The sequence below is a fragment of the Condylura cristata genome, unplaced genomic scaffold, assembly GCF_000260355.1.
Source record: "Condylura cristata isolate star-nosed mole 26May11 unplaced genomic scaffold, ConCri1.0 scaffold00023, whole genome shotgun sequence".
NCBI lineage: Eukaryota > Metazoa > Chordata > Mammalia > Eulipotyphla > Talpidae > Condylura > Condylura cristata.
Genome location: NW_004567124.1, coordinates 6,516,473 through 6,539,667, shown reverse-complemented (window position 1 = coordinate 6,539,667; position 23,195 = coordinate 6,516,473). Strand labels below are relative to the sequence as shown.

At 34.3% G+C, this 23,195-nt stretch overlaps 1 protein-coding gene across 5 annotated transcripts in view; it reads right to left on the bottom strand.

Moving 5' to 3' along the window:
• The window catches only part of DENND4A (DENN/MADD domain containing 4A), a 99,301-nt gene that overhangs the window by 54,368 nt on the left and 21,738 nt on the right, over nucleotides 1-23,195 (bottom strand). For 4 of the 5 annotated variants that reach the window (XM_012728671.1, XM_012728673.1, XM_012728674.1 and 1 more), the window contains exons 2-6: nucleotides 16,819-16,945; nucleotides 13,236-13,568; nucleotides 8,865-9,114; nucleotides 2,683-2,752; nucleotides 578-747 (exon numbers count right to left, since the gene is read on the bottom strand). In XM_012728671.1, coding sequence (XP_012584125.1) covers nucleotides 578-747; nucleotides 2,683-2,752; nucleotides 8,865-9,114; nucleotides 13,236-13,546 — 801 coding nt within the window. In that variant the 5' untranslated portion in view covers nucleotides 13,547-13,568; nucleotides 16,819-16,945. The remainder of the gene's footprint in view (nucleotides 1-577; nucleotides 748-2,682; nucleotides 2,753-8,864; nucleotides 9,115-13,235; nucleotides 13,569-16,818; nucleotides 16,946-23,195) is intronic. The other variant, XM_012728672.1, reaches the window with a different exon arrangement.

Genomic DNA, 23,195 nt, shown 5'->3' with positions numbered 1-23,195 from the left:
CGTCTCATTATTGGGGGAAAGTTGCTTTAATTAAATTGTACTTGGTTTATATAAAGAGTGAAAGTAATTTTATCAATATTCTCTAAAAAAATGGAAAATAACTATTTAGTAGATAGAGGGACAGAATTTAAATAAGAAAATACAAGTTCTAAGTTTAGGCAATTCACTGAATTCCTCTGGACCTCAATTTTACAATTTACAAAATGAGGAGGTAAACTAGAGGTCATTACCAAGGTTTTTTTTTTTTAACTTTAACACTCTCTGATTTTAAACAGCATTGCATATTTATGTCTTTTTTATTACATTTAATGTGTCTGTAATTCAGAAAATGAAACAATACTTATATTTTGTGATTAAAAAGTTTCACCACAGTCACACACAAAAAGCATTTAGTTATACAAAATAGAAAATTCTTTTTCTGTCTCCAGATAATCAATACTAGAAGCAAATGGAAGAAGCACGTATACTAGATTCAATTTAGTCAGTTTTTTAAACTGCTTCTTCATTATATAAAACTTAAGAAATTAAGAAAATATACATGCTATTTACAGATATCATTTGATAAAACACACAGTACCTTTTCAGCTGAGGCTCCAGTTAACACAAAAGTAGAAAATACAGGAAGAGGATATTTGCTATTGGGTGGCCAACATTCAATAGTTGCACCCATTGGTAAACAAAACAGGGGGACAGATTCTGGGAGTGAGAATGACTCATAATCTTCTTGAGGATATCGACAAATTAGACCTATAAAAACAACAATAAACATTAGGTTGCTGTCTCTCAAATGTAGAAGCTTATAATTTGAATGAGACTAAACTTTTATTATTTAACACATCTGGAAGGTTTACATATTATCCACATGTTCAAAAGATTAACTGAAAGTTTTAATGCTTCACACAGATGTTAATCCTTAAACATTGTAACTAATCACACTGTCCCTGGTTGATTGCAGCCACTGCAGCATGAGTTCGATTCCTGGCAAAGGAGGTGACCCACATGGTGCGGTAGACTTCTCCTGACCCATCCACTGCTCACCTCAGCAGTGTATTTCAGTCAATCTGCCTGTTCTATTCCCCATTCTGTCTCTGGTGAATCCTCTCACCACTCCCACACCTCTGGCCTGTACCCCAGTTCTGTATGTATAAATATGTAAATCTTGAAAAAAAACATTATAACTATATATAGGAATAATTTATCGTTAACATTTTGAGCATCATCTACAAAGACTAGTAAATATAAGGCAAACAAAGAAAGGTATTCTCTACACACACACACACTCCTAAAATCGTTTGTGGTTACATTATTTTAAAGGATATGACTATACTGTTAAAATTTTCAGTAGTGATGACTATATAGATCCACTTCATTAACTCTTAATAAGTTTCCCCCAAGTTGGAGTTGGAAGGTTTACATTTTACATATTTAAAACAGATATCCCATTGGAGTATATATATAACTTTTAGCATAAACATAAGAAAAATAATCATAAAATATAAACACCACATACTTAGAATGTTTTCATAATAGTATCAACTCAAATTGGGCTTCTGAATAATCCTGGATTATATGAAGTAAAGTTTCAAGTGGCCTATGATTTTATGTTAAGTAGACTAGTCTACATAGTGATCCAGGCATCTTCAGTTGAATACATCCTCAGAGTAGGACTTGTATAGATTTTGTGGGACTAGAAAAAGAAAATAGGTTCCCTAAACTTGAACTCTTAAAGCTAATGAAAACCATTATTAGATATGAATTTAAAGACAAAATGAAATGGTAGGAAATAAGGGTAGTTGCTCTGCCTCTAATACCTATGTGAATATGCATAAGTCACATCCCTGTAGGTGTCTGTTTTTCTCTTCTATAAAGTGAGGTGAGCTACATATACTAAGGGGAAGGTAGTTTAGAATTCCTAGTTATATGTTAGTCAACAGTAGGTCCCATGAGAATCTATAGTACATTGCTATTCTCTCAGGGAAAGAGGTAATAGTAAAAACTTTAAGAATAGAAATAATGAATTGTGGATTCTTGAAAAATCAAGTATAAAAGAAAAAGGTAGGAGTCTAGGATATTCATTTAAAAAATATATACATTTAAGGCTAAATCTCTTCTCTTGATCAGTACTGAATGTTTCATATTTTGATTTTCCTGGCAGTTGAAAATTTTAACTATGTATTATAAAGTCACAAATTAGTTTATAATATTTCATATTACTATGAAACATATGTGAACTACAGATTTGATTAAGTTTAACATATTCAAAAAACATTAATTTAAAAGTAAAATATTTTCCCTACTGCTATGGTGATAGCACATGTGTGATCTGGGTGATGGGAAACCCTAGGAGATTACAACTGAAATGGAAAAGTGCACAAAATGATGTAAAAATAAACTATTATATTATTTAAAAAAATTCCCTACTGATTAAAAAACTTAAGAGAACTGACATTTTCTTCTTATTCATTTAAACCCAATGTTAAAAAACACTGCTTTCATTTAAATTAACCCTCTATTCAGCACCTAATAAATACATGGATGAAGACAAAGCAGAATCAAAAGACATGGGTTGCAGTCCAGTTCTGACACTAACCTATCAAGATGGTTTTTGGTTTTTTACCTTGAAGCTTTCTGGCCTTCACAATACATCTATATATCAAGTATTTAATGAAAAAGGGTACTTACCAGCTTTGTAAGATATAGTGTTAGTCTTTGCCACAGATTTTTTATAACATAAATACACTGCTGATCCCCACTAAAGTAAAAGGAAAAAAGGAAATATTTAATTTTTAATAGTAAGTTAAAAATGGAGTCTCTTTGATCTCTCCAAAACTATTATCTAAGATCTATTAATAGATTTTCCTGTTGGCTATTTCAGTTGGCATTATCACCCACTTCCAAAAGTAAAATTTAACATTTTTTCCCCTTGCAATAGAAGTAACAAGAGTGAAACTTGACCCTTTAAAACAAAACTAAGTCACAACAATTTAGATTTTATTCTAAGCCCAGATATTGGGCAAAATGATTAAAAAATATCTAGTCATGGGTACACTTTTCTTTTGACTCCACAATCGCTTTCAATATTGCCAGGTTTTTCAGCAGCTTTTTATACCAAAACCCAAGAGTTGTAATTAGTTATGTATTCATCTTTCTATTTCCCAATATCTCCTGAATCCATTTCAAATCAGATTTTAATTCCACTGTTCCTTAAAAGAATACCCTAACTTTAGTTATGTCAAGTTTAATGGTTGATTCCCAGTCTTTATTTTATTAAAGCTCTCAGTGGATTTTTGATAGCATTCATGGTTCCCTTCTTGAACATTTTCTTTTCTAGGCTTTTGCAGGTATGATGCCACCTAACCTCTGGTTACTCCTCAGCCTCCTTTGTGGGATCCTTTCTCTGTTCCTGATCATTACATGTGATCTCTACTTTCTCAGAATGATCTCATACGTCCATCCTAGGGTTTTACATAACAGTTACTCAAAAAGGAGTCTCAAATTTCTACTTCCAGTGCAACTGAGATGGGGGAGATAGCAGGTGAAGCAGATCTGGGGGTAAAAGACTTCATTTTTAGATATATTAAGTCTGAAACATGCATTAGATATCCAAGTGAAGGCTCAAATGGAGCTAAAGAAGAGGTATGAAATGAGACGTGACTTACCAAATGTCACCACCTGACATATAAGTGGGAACGGATAGATCTACTGCACACTTCCTTACCTCCTTCAGGCTTCAACTCAAACATCACTCTATTAGAGAACCTTCCCTTCACCACCTTACAAATAGTAACAAGCCTCCCTCTTCCTTGCCCAGCCCTCCCTATTGCCCCATCTTGCACTTTTACCCCTCCAAGCACACACTATTTTACATACTGTATACACATACACACACAAACCTATAAAATAAAGTACTAATTTTGTCCCTACTTTATGAATAAGGAAATTGAGGAACAAAAAAGTCATGGACTTGTACAAGACACACATTTGGAATTCAAATCCAGTGATTTAGCTGGAGTCCATTCAATACACTACATTTCCTCTTTATACTCTTTAGTAGAGAATAAGTGTCATCTGACAATACTGACACCAATGTTTCAGGGTATAGAATAATAGAAACCATTATCTCTGACTTTAGTTTCAATGCAATTAGTCTACTGACTTTGATTAACTAATATAAACTAGAAATAGTTCTAGTGACAATATTTACTTTCAATACAAACCTGACACACTTACAAAATAAATAGAAAATTAACAAGTGGGAAAATGGCAACTATCTGTGAGTCTGTATAGTCTTGCTAAAATATCAAACTAAATTTGAGATGATCTTTTATTTTTTAATAAAGATTTATTTATTTGTGCATACAAAAATGGAATATAAGCCAGGGGTGCAGGGGCGGTGAGAAGATTCACCAGAGACAGAGTAGGGAACAGAACAGGCAGATTGATGAAGTACACTGCTGAGGGGAGTAGCGGGTGAGGCAGGAGAGGTCTACTGTGCCATGTGGATCAACAACCTGGCAGGGGATCAAACTCTTGCTGCAGTGGCTGTGGGTAGCTTCATAGTGCTGTGTTGTTTTTTTTAAAGATTTATTTATTTGTGCATACAGAACTGGGGTATAGGCCAGAGGCTCAGGGGCGGTGAGAGGCTTCACCAAAGACAGAGTGGGGAACAGAACAGGCAGATCGACGAAGTACACTGCTGAGGGGAGCAGAGGGCGGGTCAGGAGAGGTCTGCCACACCATGTGGTCACCTCGGGGGCAGGCGGGAATTGAACTCATGTGGAAGCAGCTTTAGATTCTCAGTGCTGTGCTTTAACCCGCTGCACCACCAGGGAGGGCCCATAGTACTGTGTTTTAACCACCGGTTGTGACACCAGGGAGGGCCCTTGAATTTGAGATTATCTATTAATGAAAATCACATCATAGAAGAACACAAAAACCCTTCTTGTCATCACAAACACTACCATATAAAGTCTGTATACCTCTTATCTGCTCCCATGGATCTTTCCCCTCCATCATCTCCATAATCTTTCTTCACTTCCACTCTCACTCATGTTATCACCAAATCAAAACAATATACAAGGATAGTACAAAACACAGGGCTTTTTATATGTGAATGACTTGTGCAAAAGAGGTCATCTAATTAGAAAGTCACAGAACTGCAAATAATTCTTTTAAGAGATTTAGATACTGTCAAGTTTCATTTTTTTCAATTATCTACTTAAAACAAATAGTGCTATTACTAAAATTGCAGATTTTTACTCAAGAAAATTTAGAATTGATGCTTACAGATAACAATTTAACTCACACACACTACTTTCTTATATGTACTGAAGCAAGGCTTTAAATTTATCATCACAATAACTCATACGGTAGATCCTATTATCTTCCTCATTTCATAATCATGGAACTGAGGCACAAAGAGGTAAGTTACTTGCTCAAGGTCATACAGTCAATAAAAGTCAGAGATAAGATTGATACCATGGCTTGAGAGCTGTGTTCCCAACCACTAGGCTATATAATACAGAATCACTATACAGTACAGATTTATTTTGCTATCTTACTAAGGGGGTCAAAAACATATTCAGGGTACCCAAACTTGCACTGTATTTAGTCACATATCAATAGTTATAGTTCTCTCTCCTCTAGATTTATCTGAATCTTTAGTGTTTCTCATGTTGCTAAATGAAAAGGAGAGGTTTGATAAATAAATCAGCTTCTAATAAAAATACAATAAATGACAAGGTATATATAAAACCTGTTAAATTTTAGCAAAGTGTAAATTTACATAGTCATAACAGGACTATGTATGAAACGGCTCTAGGTTCATAAAGAAATTAAATTTTAGGCCCTCCCTCATGGTGCAGCGGGTTAAAGCACAGCACTAAGAAGCTAAAGCCACTTGAGCATGAGTTTGATCCCCGCCCCTGGGGTGATCCACATGGAGTTGCAGACCTCTCCTGGGCTGCTCGCTGCTCCCCTCGGCAGTGTACTTTGTCAGTCGGTCTGTTCTGTTCCCCACTCTGTCTCTGGTGAATCCTCTCACCACCCCTGTACCTCTGGCCTGTACCCTGCTTCTGTATGCATAAATAAATCTTAAAAAATAATTACATTTTTAAAATTGTGACTAAAAGTTCAATTATCAAAATTACAAAAAAATCATGTCTTTCATACTTTGTTGGTAGGAATATAAAATAGTTTTGTTTTTCCTGGTAAAATCTTAAAAGTAAATATATGCTTTGATTCAGGATATTTACATATATCTCAGGATATATATATATATATATATATCCATATATATCTCAGGCTCTATTAAGCAGTGCAGTAGTGTTGAAAAGTTTGGTTCCCTGGTACTATAGTCTGGGTTTGAATGCTGGTTCAATTGCTTACTGAAAAGGTGGGCAAGTAACCATCTTTTAACTCTCAATTTTCCTTTTTTTGTAAAGTGGGGTAAAATACTACTGGTTGAGAAGATTAACTGAGTAATGGATGTGAAATACATAGAATAGTGTATACACATAACAGCACCATAAATATAAATTATTTTATGGAATATTTAGCTATGATTATGTTACTAAAAGCTTTGCTTGTAACATTAAAAAAAATCAGAGTCTAAATGTCCTACAACAGAAGATGAACTTAATGAATTTTGGTATAGCCATTTAATGCAGTCATATTTGGCCATTCAATGTATTATATATTAGAACTGCCCCTATAATCAAAGAAATGCAAATTAAAATTACAATAATTCTTACAAAATAAAATTAGAAAAATTCCTGTTTTATTTAGAATAATTAACACCAATCAGTGTTGGTGAGGTGTGGGAACCGGCAAGGGCATTCTTACATTATGACTAATAGGAGTTTAAAACACTTTTCCAAATGTACAGAGGACCCAACCCATTAAGTAGTTACAATTACTTATTCTTCTAGAGACAAAAGAAAAAAAGAATTGATAAAAGCAGCATTATTAGTAAAGGGAAAAATGTGAATTTTCTGGAATACTGTATAACCATTAAAAGAATTAATCCTTTAGATTTACAGTAATCTTTTAGATTTAGATTGATAGTGAAAAAAAGCTCTGTTAGGCCTCCCTGGTGATACAAGGGTTAAGACACAGCACAATCAAGCTATCGCCAGCCACTGTGGCATGAGATCCTTCCCTGGCTAGTGAGCTGACTTACATGGTGCAGCAGACCTTCTGTCTTGCCCACTGCTCCCCTCAGCAGTGAATTTCAGTAGACTTGCCTGCTCCCCACCCTGTCTCTGGTAAATCCTCTCATCCCCTGCACATCTGTCCTACGCTCTACTTATTATATGTATAAGTAAATTAAAATAAATTTTTATTAAAAAAGCCTATAGCAGATACATAATATTTCCAATTTTTAAAAAAATAAGCATGAAAATTATTTTATATTACACGTATGTGCACATAAAAAGGACTGTAAGGACACAAGTCAAATTGTTAATTGTCACCCTCAGTAAAGGGTTACAAAAGATGGAAGTAGGAGTAAGAACTTACACTTTTTATGTCATAGACCTACATTTGCTCCCCCTCTTGGTTTTCTTTGAATATACTTCTTTTAAAAACTGAAAACAACCATAAAAGAACAAATAAAAAGACAATTACAGATCATGCATATCTTAAATAGAAGGACTTTGTCTTTGGGAAGCCATCAAGCAGAGGAAACAATCTTATTTATGTTTTAAAAGGATTGCATTTATAGCTAAGTAAAGAATAGGTTGTAGGAAGAAGAGAAAGCAATGAACAGTTAGACCAAGGGTCTGGCAAACTATGGCTCACATTAGACTCAAGGGCCTGCTTCTACCTAAGCTAAGAATGATTTTTACTTTTAAATGGTTCTTGTGGGGGGAAAACTGTACAAAGGAGACTGTTAATAGCTGCATAAAACCTAATTTGTTATATAATCCTTAACATAAAAGTTTGCTTGACTCCTCAATTAGGAGACTATTGTAATAATCCCATTAAGAGATGATTATGGTTTGGACTAGGGTTGTAGCAATAGAAGTTAGGAGGAATTGGTGAACTTCAAGATGTTTTGAAATTACAGTCAACAGGATTTGTAGAACTGAATGAATAGAAGAGAAAGGTTAAGGATACACCAAGGTTTTTCAGTGGAAGAGTAGAATTTCCATTTATTAGATAAGGAGGGAGGTAGGAAAAGCAGGAAGGGAATAAATGGTGAGGTAGGAAGATAGGAAGGGTGAGTTCAAAGAAAGAGATTATCTATTCTTCCTGCCACTGTTTCATAAAGAAGTGATCATCTGTGGCAATCAAAACCTAATGAAAAGTTAAAATTAAGAACTAACCTAATTCAACACCAAGAACAATCTTGATGGGATAATGGACAAAAGTCTAAATGAAAGAGTCAAAGTGTGGAAGGGGAAAGAATACAGTCAACTCTTTGGAGACATTTTACTGAAAAGAAAAATGAAATGGGACAACAGATGGAGGAGGTTCAAGAAATTTTATAAAGATGGGAGATATTGTAACATGCTAAAAGGAATAATCTAGTAGCAAGAGAAATTTGATGATTCACAAAAAAGTAAAGAGAATTACTAACTAATGTTCTTCAGTAAGTTAAGAGGGAATTAGGTAAGAATATGTAAGATTTAGCACACACGTAATTAACCTTGGCTCATGCATTACTCTTGGAGAGGAGAAAAGTCATCTTTATTTTAATAATAATAATAAAAAAAGCTCCATTTGAAAATACAATTAAAGTACTTTCTTAAAAACATATTTAATTCAGTAACTGGCTATGCTGTTTTCCAAATAAAGATTTATTTTTAAAGTATGTTTTCTTCTTTGGTGGCTAATTTTATCAGTACAAAAGAGTTACTTACCATACTGTTATTGAGATTCTTGTCAACTTTGCAGAATGTATGTGGGGGGCTTTCTCCTTTACTGGGTATAATAATGCATATGTCTGTGACAGCCAATGTATTCTGAGTCATGTTTTCAGAGGCTCTACGGTAGGTGATATAAATTCTTTGTGATGAGGTATTACCACTAATATTTGCTGGGCGTCCATAGGGAGTACTCTGAATAATTTCACAGCCCTGCTTCAATCTTTCTTTCCAGTCATATAAAACCCTAAAAAATAAATCAAAAAGTAATAAATATACAAATCCAAAGTATCCTCATATATTGTCAGGTATCAAGAGCTGATCTTTAAATGTAATAAAAATATTCCACTTGTACTCCATGTTTGAATTGCACAGTCCTGTAAAATTAGAGCATTAACTGTTTTCCCCACCAAAATAAAACTAAAGCAAGACAATTCACATGAATTGTTATGTTTGTTAACATAAAACCACAAAATGGCAATAATTAGACACCGAGGTACTTGCTTAAGTGCTCCATTTAATAGAATTATTTATTTATTTTTTCCGTCTCTAAAACCTTCTTCAGAAAAGGAAATTTTGTATTTCTGACCAAAGTTAAAATTTTCCAAAAAGCTTCTGACCTGACAAGTACAGAACCTGCTTGTACACTTCTACTTCCAATAATTCTTCAGGTTTAAGAGAAGAGTTTTAGACTTTCAAAGAGAAAATAAATTCAAGTCTATCATTAAAAAAAAGGCTGGATGAAAGACATTGGCTTTTTTCCTTCTTCATTGCAGTAAAATTATAAGCTTTTAATAAAGGGAATGTCAGTATCCATTCCTTAAATCTTCTGAATACTATAGTTAAAGTATTTGAGGCACAACGAAAACATCATACTTAACAAACATCTTTACTTTTTCACAGAATGCTTGATTTGTACTTTTATGCTACACCCTTAGCATTAGTCAAGAATATTTTTAAAGATTTATTATATAAAATATGCCTGCATTTTCTATAAAATAGCTATCAATCAATATAAAACCCCTGCATTTTCTATAAAATAACTATCAATCAATATAAAATCCTATTACACAATTAAAATTTAGTCACAGAGACTGGTCATATTACCTCTTCTGGATACATTTTTATAATTTCTCTTTATATCACAGTTGTCAGCAATTAAAAAAATTTCTCTCAACATTTTATTTGGAAACTTCAGAGCTAAACTTTAATGCTTAATCATAGCAACTGTGTTTGTTCATCCTAATATTAATTGCTTATTCCTCTTCCTCCTTTTGACCTTGCTCTTTCTTTTCTAATCTTCAGAAAGACAGTGGATGAAGGAGACTAAAAGGTACAAATTGCCAGTCATAAAACAAATCAGGAGGATGTAATGTATAGCATAGTTATTATAGTTAAAAAACAATCCATTGCCTACTGAAGAATGCTAAAGAGCAGATCTTAAAATTTCTCATCACAAGAAAAAAATTAGTAACTATAAACAGTGACGGATGTTGTGGTGATCAATTAATGATATATGGAACCATCATGATGTATTCATGAAATTGACTTAATGTTATATATCTATTATTTCTCAACAAAGTAGCACTCGCTACCTCAAATTCTTAAAGGATAGGGAATACATTTAATACATAAGATGCTTATTTCCTTTAATCAGATATTGTGCAGTTGTATATATTACTTGTTTTTATGTTGTTAAGTAACTAGTCTTGTCTAAGCTGTAAGCATTTTAAAGGCTAAAATGATGTCCATAAAGACAAACATGAGTATAGTTATCAGAGTGGTTAGCTTATTCACCCCAGGTTAAGTCCTTTTCTATGGGAGAATTCTTCCTATGGTAGGAAAATTCCTCATTTTTAAATGAGGGAATTCCAACACCTCAACGAGAACCTGTAATGTTGTGTCTACTTTATCCACAAGCCAGAATTTGGGGGCTGGTAAGCGGTTATAGAAACTTATTGAAAACAGGATCTAACAGTGGGTTAAATTTCCCAAGTCACTTACTATGTAAACTTTACATGAAGCAATTGTTTTAAAATCACTGCAAGCAGTTCATGAACTAACAGAATAAAGACTGATTTTTAAAAAATTTTATAATAATTTATTTTTACATATTTTTGTGCATTTTTCCATTTCATTTGCAATCCCCTTTGGGTTCCCATCACCAGATCACCCATGTGCCTTCACCATAGTCCAGTGTATTTCCCTCCCCCCATTGTTTTTGATCCCATTCCCCGCCCCACCCCCACAAAATGTCTCTGGTATATAGGTGTTCTTCATCATCATTATTTTCTCACCTGTTCCGTTATATTCCTGCTATGAGAGAAACCATCCGGTATTTTTCCTTTTCTTTCTGGCTTATTTCACTAAGTATGATAAAGACTGATTTTTTTTTTAAAGATTTATTTATTTGTGCATACAGAACTGGGGTACAGGCCAGAGGCTCAGGGGCGGCGAGAGGCTTCACCAGAGACAGAGTGGGGAACAGAACAGGCAGATCAATGAAATACACTGCTGAGGGGAGCAGCGGGCGGGTCAGGAGAGGTCTGCCACACCATGTGGTCACTTCCGGGGCAGGCGGGAATTGAGCTCATGCGGAAGTGGTCTTAGCTTCTCAGTGCTGTGCTTTAACCCGCTGCGCCACCAGGGAGGGCCAATAAAGACTGATTTTTAATACAAGTTTAATATCAAACATTAGATGACAGAGTTTTAAAAGTAGAAGAAAATTTAAGAGCTCTTCGACTTCATCATATCTCCCTTAAACATGATGATCCCCTTTCAGACAGCATAGGACATGGAACTGCCGTAGCCACTCCCCTTTTTTTGAAGATTGATTTATTTATGCATACAGAACTGGGGTACAGGCTAGAGGTGCAGGGGGGGGTTAGAGGCTTCACCAGAGACACAGAGGGGAGCAGAAAAGTCAGATCAACGAAGTAAACTGTTGAGGGGAGCAGCAGGCGGGGTCAGGAAAGGTCTGGCGCCATGTGGTCACCTCCCGGGCAGGCAGGACTGAACTCATGCGGAAGTGGCTTTAGCTTCTCAGTCTGTGCTTTAACCCACTGCGCCACCAGGGATAGCCTGTATCCCCTTTTGATGTCATTAGCTGAGACATCAGATATTTCCTTTATTTTTAACTAAAATGTGTTAAGTGAAACCCATTTCATTTTACAACAAAGCAATGGGAAAAAGGGCTAATCTTTACTTCTTTTAAATTCTTCACCCACACCATCTACAAAAATTAACTCAGTGTATCAAAAATCAAATGTAAAGACGAAAAATAAAATTCTTATAACAAAAATTTGTGTGTAACTCTTCATGACTTGGATTCATAAAAGCATTCTTAGACCTGATGTCAAAGTACAAGCAACACAAGAAAAAAGGATAAATCAGACTTCAGTTTTACAGACTATCATAAAGTCGGAAGACAATCTCTCCATATCTATCAGTCATGTATCTGATAAAAGGCTTGCATCTAGAATATGTAAAGACCTCTCAAAGTTCAATAACAAAAATTGAAAGCCCAGTTAAAAAATGACCAACTCAAGGATTCCTAATAGATAGTTCTCCAAAAATAGATGGCTAAAAAGCACTGGAAAGTGTGCTCCACATATTAATCCTCAGGTCAATGCAAATCAAAGCCACAATGAGATAGCCCCCTTCACATTGATTAGGATAACAACACAAATATTAGCCAGGATATGAAGAAATTGGAACCTGCCAGTAGGGATGCAAAGCGGTAAGGCTGCTTTGGAAAACAATCTGGCAGTTTCTCAAATGATTAAACACAGAGTTACCAACAGACCCAACAATTCTACTTGTGAAAACATTTGTCCAAACAAGGAAATACAAATTGAAAACATTCGTCTGTACAAAAACTTGTATATGAATATTTCCAATAGCATTATTCACAGTAGTAAAAAATGCATAGCATATTCCCTATATATAAACTGTTCATAATAGATAAATCTATAGAGACAGAAAGTAGCCTAGAGCTGAGTCTAGGGGCAACTCGAACGACAGAAGTCAGTACAGTGTTCCTTTTTGACATGGCAAAAGTGTTCTAAAATTAATTGTGCTGAGGGTTAGCAAAAATGCACTAAAAATGAGGAATTCTATATTTTAAATGTGTGAATTGTCTGATTTGTGAGTTATATCTCAGTAAAGTTGATACATAAAAAAGAGCCCCACCATTAATATAATGCCCTAAGTAAAGCACTGATTTACCACTTGTGTTACTTGTGTTGGTGCACACAGACTCAAGCATCCATTTATAACTGTTATTAAACAATTAACTCCAAAATCTATACACATCATATTATTTGCATCAATAAGAAAAATTTTAAAATCCTTAAAAAAAGTACCTACCCCAGATCTGTAAGTGGAGGCTTATCTCTTCCTCTTCTGTAGCAAAGGTAAATCTGTGGTCCCACAAGACTTCCATTATTGAGATCAGCTGATAGTCCAGTTGGGGTAACGTCAATACACATATAATCCCGTGGTACTTCCTCCCCAAGAGATTTAATAATAACTGAAACATCTGTGATAGGTTCTTTAGGTTTAGCTACTTTATGACATGCATCATTGAAGTGAATTTCTTCTTCAAGAGGCTTTGAAACATCAGTCAATCCTGCCACAACAAAGTAGTCAGCAACACGAGGCCCCTTATCTTCAATCATCTTCCATTACAGAAGGTCACATCTAAAAGAAAAGTAAAAGACTAGTATTTGCCTATAGTAAGCCAAATAAATATAAGTGGTTTGTGAGCAAATAAGAACAAAAATCTAATAAACACACTTCCCTAATAAACATCTAGTATATGTAACTTACACCCTTAAAATGTATGCTTTTAAAAAAAAGTGGGGGGTGGCCACTGCATGATGGTGGGATGAGTGGGGAGACACAGAGAAGGAAATCTCTTTTTAGAATTTGTAACAATAGGGCTACACACACTTGGAATTATCATCTGCATTGGCCCAGGAAGTTCCATATGGAAACCTTAACAACAAATGTGCTCCCAGACTAGTGGTACTTATGGGGAAGCAGATGCAAAACAATTCTAGATGGTACAACCTACACACAGGTTTTCACAGATAAAACCCAGCTGAAGATGGCCTCTTACTCCAAAACCATAATATAACACAAAGAAAAGTTTACCCTGTGTGGATCACAGCAGGTATAAAAGAAGAAATTCACAAAATAAAAATAGGGCAGAGATTATAAAAATAATGCAAACTTTAAACAAATTCCAGGAAAAAATAACATAAAGTAGAATTTGTTATGAATTAGTAAACACTAAAAGCAAAATCTCCTTCAGTCATCCAGTATCACTTAACCCTTATTTATTTAACAAGGAAAATACATCCCACATGACTATCATTACTTATGTAATAGTCACAGAAAAAGTAAAATACATAATAGAATTTGTCAACATGTATCTCATGTTAGACTTAGTTCCAATAAGTGCAAAGAAAGGATTTGATGAACAAATAAATCTATATGCTACATGCCATTTTGTGTATTTATATGAAAATCTTAGTCTTAGCATTCTCTGATAAGGCATTTGATTAACTTTGCTTAACCCAGGATTTATTTGAACAATGAGCCCCATTTTCCTACTTAAAAAGTAGAAAAATACTTCCAATTACACGAGAAAAAGCTAGTTTAACATAACCAGCCATCTTCTGCAGAGCATAAAACATCTGAAGCCAAATGAACTATTATAATTTTTATTTGTTTAGTTATTTATTTTTACATCACTCTTTATTTTTTGCTTTTTTTCTATTGGTTATAATCCCCGTGGAGTTCCCACCACCAATTCACCTATGTGCCATCACTGTAGTTCCCTACACTCTTCCCACCCCAGTTTTGATCCTATTTCCCTCTCCCCCCACCCATAAGATGTCTCTGGTTTATAGTTGTTCATTTAAATGATCATAATTTTTTTTTTTAAGATTTATTTATTTGTGCATCCAGAACTGGGGTACAGGCCAGAGGCTCAGGGGAGGTGAGAGGCTTCACCAGAGACAGAGTGGGGAGCAGAACAGGCAGATCGAGGAGGTACACTGCTGAGGGGAGCAGCGGGTGGGTCAGGAGAGGTCTGCCACACCATGTGGTCACCTCCGGGGCAGGCGGGAATCGAACTCATGCTGAAGTGGCTTTAGATTCTCAGTGCAGTGCTTTAACCCGCTGCGCCACCAGGGAGGGCCCTAAATGATCATAATTTTTAATACAACCAATAAATATTTAATTTTCTATATTGCCAATGTCACTAGTTTTCAGATTTCATGCCATATTTCATGGAATCTGCATCCACTGTTCAAATATACTCTATGTATTCTCCCCATTTACTTAGAAAACAAACCTAAAGAAGGATTGAATATTCCTACTTGTTTTATTTTGATATATATGACTCCTATGCAGTAATTTCCTGACAGACACGATTTCTGTATAAAACAAAGGGTTTATATTTTTCAAAACATTTCCTAGACTGAAAGAAAGAGAAAGGAATAATCTGCTTTCTTGAGAAGACTGTTAGATTTTAAACACTCTCAGCTGACTGCATTTAACAGGTGCCCCACAAAAATAAAGTAGTTTTACACAAAATGACCATCTATTCATTTTTCTAAAAGAGGAGAATAACAAAAGTACTTCTTAAAAGCATTTTATATTTACCTGTTTTTCTTCATTATAATCTTTCAAAGTAATTTTAAATGCCTTTTTAAAAGTTTATGGACATGCCACCATTGGATCTATTTCTATGTTAATCTCATCTACTTATTTTCTGATTTTTAAAAATATTATGATGAAAAAAAATATTATGATGAATAACTTTGACAATAAATCTCTGGTTAAAACTCATTATTTCTTTCCGGTAAGTATCTTCCAGAATTATTGGGTCAAAAGTTACATAACTGGCTACTATAGTGTTTATGTGCTTTTATGCATAGAGAATTTTTTTTAAAGATTTATTTATGCATACACAGCTGGAATACAGGCCAGAGGTGCAATGGCGGGGAGAGGATTCACATAAGGCAGAGTGGGGAGCAGAACAGGCAGACTGACAAAGTTGATGGAGCTTTTAAAGCCACTGGCCTCTGAGGCTATCATCTGTAGTCTTGATCTTGTTAACATAGAATGCAGTGGGTGTGGGGGGCAGGTGTGCCTGACTGTGGATGACTGAGCATGGGTGTGTGCGCATGTGCAAATGTGCACACCTGTTTCTAGGAGGGAGGGGGGAAAAGGGTGGCATCACCCTGGGGTAGGGGATTCAATTGCTGTCTCCTTGTGGGCTTGTTTCCCTTGCTTACCATTAAAACCTGTGAAAATGAAACCAAGGGTTCCAAAAATCCTCTTTTAAATTGCTAAAACTGATGGTAAACCCTGGCCTGGAATGGTTGCAAAACAGCCATTGTTTTTAAAATCCCAAGGCAAAATAATATTGAAAATATTTACTACAGAAATGAATAGTTAATAATATTTCCTAATAATGCCATTAAACCAAAAGACTTTCATTGGGGCATGAAATTTAAAATCCTCACGAAAAATACATATAAAGACAAAGCATTTTTGGTGACAAAAGCCACCAAAAATCATATCAGGACAAAAATTCTCCAAGAGTTGAGGAAATAAATTCCTTTCTACTTTTTTAAGATAAATTTGTTTATATTTTTGAAACTAAGGGGTCCACAAAACAAACATTTGACATTACCACTCAACCTTACTCAAGCTGAAGTAACAATAATGCTACATCATTAACAAATTGATGTTCTTTAATTCTTCTTTGTTCAACATGATATAAATATGGAAGTAGTTCAGAAAAAGTTTATAACCATCTTTAAATTTCAGATACCCGTTTAACTAATATCACTTCAAATTACATCTATGCTCTCTATTACTAAAAGGTTCATGAGAACTAAACTGAGAAAACATTTTTATAAAAAGTTCTTACCCATTCAGCAAATAATAAGACTGATTTTTTTTCTCTTTCAATCTGTCCAATGAATTTTGATTCCTTTTTAGTTCTTCTATCTCTCCATTGGGCCAAAGTAGTGAAGCGTCTATTACCTATGCTAACTCTAAGAAAAGAGAAGATAGCTGCAGAAATCATTGGCAATGTTTTAAACATACAGTAATAAACAAACAAACAAGCAAAAAGGCTGAACACAAAGGTCTTACAAAATTATAAACTATTAATGAAGTGGTAAAAGGTATAGAAGTCCTTCAGATAGGGTCTTGATAAACAGTTTCAAATAATGTATTTAGAAATGATCGGTAACACATTACGTGAATTCAAATTCCACTCACTCCAGCTCACTTAAATAAGCTAGGAGAAATATCCTGTTTTTAAATGTAACTCCAAGTAAGAACCTAGTCAAGTTCATCTTATCTTATACCATCAAAATGGAACTAGAGACTCTCATTCCTATATTTTCTCTAAATTCCATCTCTTAGCTTTCTTTGAAACAAGGTAGTCTACCTACTGTCCTTCAAATATAGTTTTGCTCTTTTCCTTTTTGAGAATACTCTTATTTCCTATTTCTAGTAAATTCACCATACTTTTACGATTTTTTTATTTATGCATACAAGAACTGGGGTACAGGCCAGAGGTGTGGCGGGTGACAGGATTTACCAGAGATAGAGTGGGGAGCAGAACAGGCAGATCTACTGAAATACACTGCTAAGGGGGGCAGCAGGTGGGTCAGAAGAGGTCTGTTGTGCCATGTGGGTCACCTCCCTGGCTGGGGAACCAACCCAGGTTGTAGTGGCTACAGATCACATGCTACACTTTAACATGCTGTAAGACCAGGGAGGGCCCACATCATACTTTTCAATATAAGATAAATGTATGTTGATTCTCACTTAAGCTTCATAAACTGTACAAAACAGAAACATAAAAAGAAATTCAACAACTGCATTTAAAATAATAAATCAGGTTTATATTTGACCATGTTTCCTGATTTTTCTCTTAGAAATTCTTCTAATCAACATTGACAGTTATAACACAGAATGAAAAAATTGTATTTTTAGTACTTAATAAGTGATTTTATAAACTGTTATAATCTTCATAATAATAATAAATGACTACATAATGTTCCATCAAATACAAACCTAAACTATAACCAGTACTACATTTTTATGTTCCCAAAGTATGGTACCCAAAGTATGACAGGTAGATGCTTAAAATAATACTGAAGTGAATGAATATTTCACTTTATAATCATCTATAAGCATATTACACTACACATGTCTTCTGACTCTGAATCTCACTTAACTAAAAGACTGTAGTTGTTAATGTAGAATAGACATATGCTAAGTGATTTGAATCTAGCAACTAACAACCGTAACCATAAGCGTCTTAGGCAAAATAAGAAATTACTAAGTAATTCATTCAATGAATGTTTTATAAATAATTACTAAGATCTGATACTATTTTAGGAGCCTGTGCTTTTACTTAAAGGAGTTTAAGTTCTTATTTAGTTCTACTTTTTCACAGCTCTTTCTATACTTTTATTCTATCTCCAACCACCTTTTTTCCTATCTCCCTTCTTATTATCATCCTTCCAGTTTCTAAATACTTCATCCTACTCAAAGTTTTCCCCCAAAAGTCCCATGCATATATTACTACAATCAATATTTTTATAAAAAGAGATAGAGGAAACACTCTTATAACTTTGCTATATTTTATATTAGTATGTTTTATATTTTATTATTAGTTAATCTCTTACTATGCTAATTTACTTAATTTAGGTATGCATGTATAGGAAAACCATAGTATATACAGAGTTTGGTACTATCCTTGGTCTCGGGCATCTGCAGATAAGAGGGTTTGGGGAGAATCACTGATACATAATCTTAACAGAGGCTGCTGCCTGTAATAAAAGGCATTGAGCTAGTTCTGACCCCAGGGCATAGCATAAGACATTTTCTTTCAAAGATTATTTTGTGTCTCTTGTTACTCATAATCATTATATGGTGACTATATTTCAAATTCTTAAGAGTTTTGGTAAATTTACATTATATTGTATTTGATACAGAAAACTACTGATAGAAAAAAAATCAAAATAAAAAACAAAAACTACTTACTCATTACTGAAGGTTTCTCTGAAAATGATGCCAAACTCACCTTATGAATTCTTTAAGCCTACATTGTTTAAGGAAAAAAATTGAGCTTCAATAAATTCCAATCAAACACTTCTGAGATTTTGTTGCTAAAGTTCTGTTATCAATAATTTTCAATACAATGATTGCATATATTGTTTTCATATACATAAGAGCCAAAGTGTTATTTTCAAAGTCCAGTACCTCCAAAAAGAAAAGATACACACTGAAGAAAAATAAAGCAATAGGGAGAGAAAGGCAGAGAGAAAACAAAAGAATATGGACACAACAAAGTAAATGTGTATAGAAGCAAGAGGTATAAGAAAGAAAAACATGCCATTTGGAGGCATTATATCATTCCTAAAGGAAAAAATATAGCGATTTTAGAACTCTTAAACATAGATTCAAGTAAATTCCATACATATAAATGTTAAAAAATACTAAATACTAAAAATACTAAAGTATCTTCCCTTTATTATAAATTTTAAAATCACTATTTAAATAGAATCAGTTACATAAGATCCTTAACAATAAGCTATTACTGGGAACTCATCAAGTAACACAAAATTTCTGAGCAAGACAATAATAATACTGTATTGTTAACTTGGGACTCAAAATGCCATTACCATTTTTCTAAAACCTGAGTAATTTGGTAAGTTGCAGTTATGAATAATTACAAAGAAAAAATGGAAAGGTAACGCAACTAACAAATTTTTAGCGTACAGACAGTCTAAACTATATTGTACCAGTTTGGAGGTGTTATGCTTTATATTGCTGGAGACTAACACACACACACACACACACACACACACACACACACACACACACACACACACAGGAATTCCAGTAACTCAAAAACACTTGCAGGAAAGCAAGATGAAATGTAGTGATCAGGGCCCTCCCTGGTGACGTATCGGGTTAAAGCACAGCACTAAGAAGCTAGCTGCAGCTGTGTCAGTGAGTTCAATCCCTAGCTGGGGAGGTGACCCACATGGCACAGCAGACCTCTCCTGTCTTGCCTGCTGCTCCCCTCAGCAGTATATTTCAGTAGATCTACCTGTTCTGCTCCCCACTCTGTCTCTGGTGAATCCTCTCACTGCCCCTGCACCTCTGGCCTGTACCGCAGTTCTGTCTGCATAACTAAATAAATCTTTAAAAAGAAATGTAGTAATCGGAAGCACCTCAAGAAAAGAAACCACAGCTGTAACCAAAATAGAGTATCTACTAATGAAAGACTAATAGCAGCAGCCACAGACATAGATTTACCTAACTTACTTGGTCCTTGATATGTGTATGTCTGTGGGAAAGGGACAAGGAAGAAGTAAAGGAGCTAATTTATTTGAATCAAGATTTCATAAAGTGTCTTAGAATGGTGTGGAGAAAGGATGAATGAGAAAACAGCATAAATACAATCCTGCTACTGCTAGAAGTGGTCAGGATATAGTCATTTTTAAAACTATGACACCACTTTACCTCAGACTCACTGAAAAAATTTAAGACAGTAAATATGCAATGGTATATATACTCTCCAAATATTTCTAAAGTCTTATTGCTGACAAGTAGCAAAGAGTATAAATACTGATCTGTTAAAACATTTTAAAAATCAAACAGCCGATCATCACACAAATTTTCTTGTTGAAATACTCAATAGGTATAAAAGTAAAGTTTTGAAAATTACAGCTCCTATTGTATTGGTAGAATTTTGGAGTAATTTAAATGCAATTATGAATAATGAAGGTCTTATATAACCAATATATTTTAATACATTTTCTGCTACATTGAGTTTCTTAATATAGCAAGAACACTGTTTTGGTCATGACTTTATGTACCACTAAATGTAGAAACTAAATGTAGAAACTTTATGTGCCACTGAATGTAAATACTAAAACATTTGGAAGAATTGTTGGCCTAGAAAATAATTAAACAAATTAAACTTTGAGGTACTATAACATATCCAATAAATTAATACATATAAATTAAAAAAAAACATTAGCTCCAATGCTGGTGGTGCTATTAAGGTAGTAAGACAACTTAAAAATTGTTAATGTCACTGTGATTTAGAGCATCTTTAAAAAAGTTATACAGCAATTATCTTAAATTAAGTAAAATTTTAACTAATTCTATTTTGGTGAAATCTCAAATTCCTTTTTTAAAAAAGCAAACTTTTGTCTAGATTATTTACAATTATACCTCCTTGAAAATTCATAAAAATTTCTAGTAGAAAGGGATCTTTTAATAGCTTTCATGTCAGTCTCATCATATTGTTGATGAAGAAATTTACAGTCTATCAAGGAAAATTTGACTTACTTAAATGAACAATTCATCAGTAGTAGAGCAGTGCCTAGAACTCCTTACCTCCAGATCTCTTGTTACTGTAACATTAGACTATTCCACAGAAGTCTCAACCCAGAATTGATGAGGACAAGCAATGAAGTTTGTGAGGCTACATTGACCCATTGATTTTTCTAAACATTCTAGTGGTCAGGACCTACAGTAGCCAAAGTATAGCTTTTATTCTTTAAGTTCCCTTATCCTACTTTCAGCAACCAAATGGCATCCAGGACCTTCCCTTATTATTCCCAAGAAAACAAATTAGCCCTGCTAATCACTGCTTTCACTTTTACTAATCACCAACAATGACTTTCCATTGAGATCCAATCCCTATTTAATAACTACATAATAGCTAAAACAGAACAATTTCTTTGGCTAAAATCTAGCTTTAAGCCTAAAACCAATTCTCTGCTCTCCTCTTCACTCTCTGAACACACATACTTAACTTTGTAAATGCACAGAAAGGGAATAAATTTGAACGTGGGATGTTGCCTATATTTATTATCAGTCTAAGCATGAATATTCTCAAGGGGATAAGGGCTCCAAGAAAGAAAAACTAAACACTGTATAAGTACAAGCAAGGGGACAGGGAGAAGGCTAAGAACAGAAACCTACATCAGAGGAAACAAAATTTATTTCTTAACAAATAACCTCAGGAAACAAAAATAGGATATTAGAAAAATTAAATAACATAGTGTAGTAAAAAATCAATTAAGAATATGATCCAATGTTAAGACAGACAAATTGAAAATATGTATCATGAACTTTTTAAAAGGAACTGGGGTATGTGAAAAAGATATAGCTGATCTAGAACCATTATCCCAACATATAAAGTATATTTGAAATGCAACAAGAAAATGAATAACCCAATTTTAAAATGGGCAAAAGACCTGACCCAAAAAAGATATACAGATGACAAGTATATATATGAAAAAATGCTGCACATCATATGTCATTAGGGAAATGGAAAGTAAAAAACAATGCGATATCACCACACTTCCATTAGGATGGCTGAAATCCAAAACAGGGTCTCCTTTGTGGTACAGGGGCTAAAGACAACGCTATCAAGCTATGGCCCAGTCACTGCAGCACTGTGATCCTCAGTCAGCCAGGAAGCTAACTCACATGGAACAGCAGACGTCTTCTGTCTCACCTGCTACTCTCCTCAGCAGTACATTTCAGTAGATCTGCTGTTCTGCTCTCCACTCTGTCTCTGGTGAATCATCTCATCGTCCCCTTCACCCCACATCTCTGGCCTAACCCCAGTTCTTATATGCATACATAAAGAATTCTTTAAAAAATAAATAAATAAATAAAGCCCAGATATTGATGACACCATATGATCGAGAGGACTTTCAGAAGGTGAGAAGATAACAAAGATGAGGAACTACTTGAGAAATAATGACCAATACTTTCCAAGAATTAAAGATACAGGATGTCAGTTTGGTAAAGTAGGTTAAGAAAAAAAAAAAAAATAGGCAGCTTCTATAGAACTCTAAGAACATCTGAAAGAGAAAAATTCTGAAACTTCCCAGAAAGAAAAAGTAGTTCACCTACCCCCCCCCCCCAAAAAAATCTAACTAGATTTCTAATCATTAACACTGACTATAAGGGGACAATGGAATAATGTTTTTCAAGTGTTGTAAAGATATTTTATATATAGCTAAGCTGGGGTCTGCATTCTCAGGTATTTAATCAAGAAAACAGCTAAACAACAACAACAACAAATCAAAGTGTTAGTCTAAAGGTTATTTATATTCCTTATCTCTAAAGAGTCACAGGAATTCAGAGTGAAATACTATGAGAGAAAATATAAGAAGATAAATAAATCTAGGGAACTCAATAAGATATATCAAGACAGGGTTTCTTTTTCTTTTTTTATAACAGTTTTTTTTT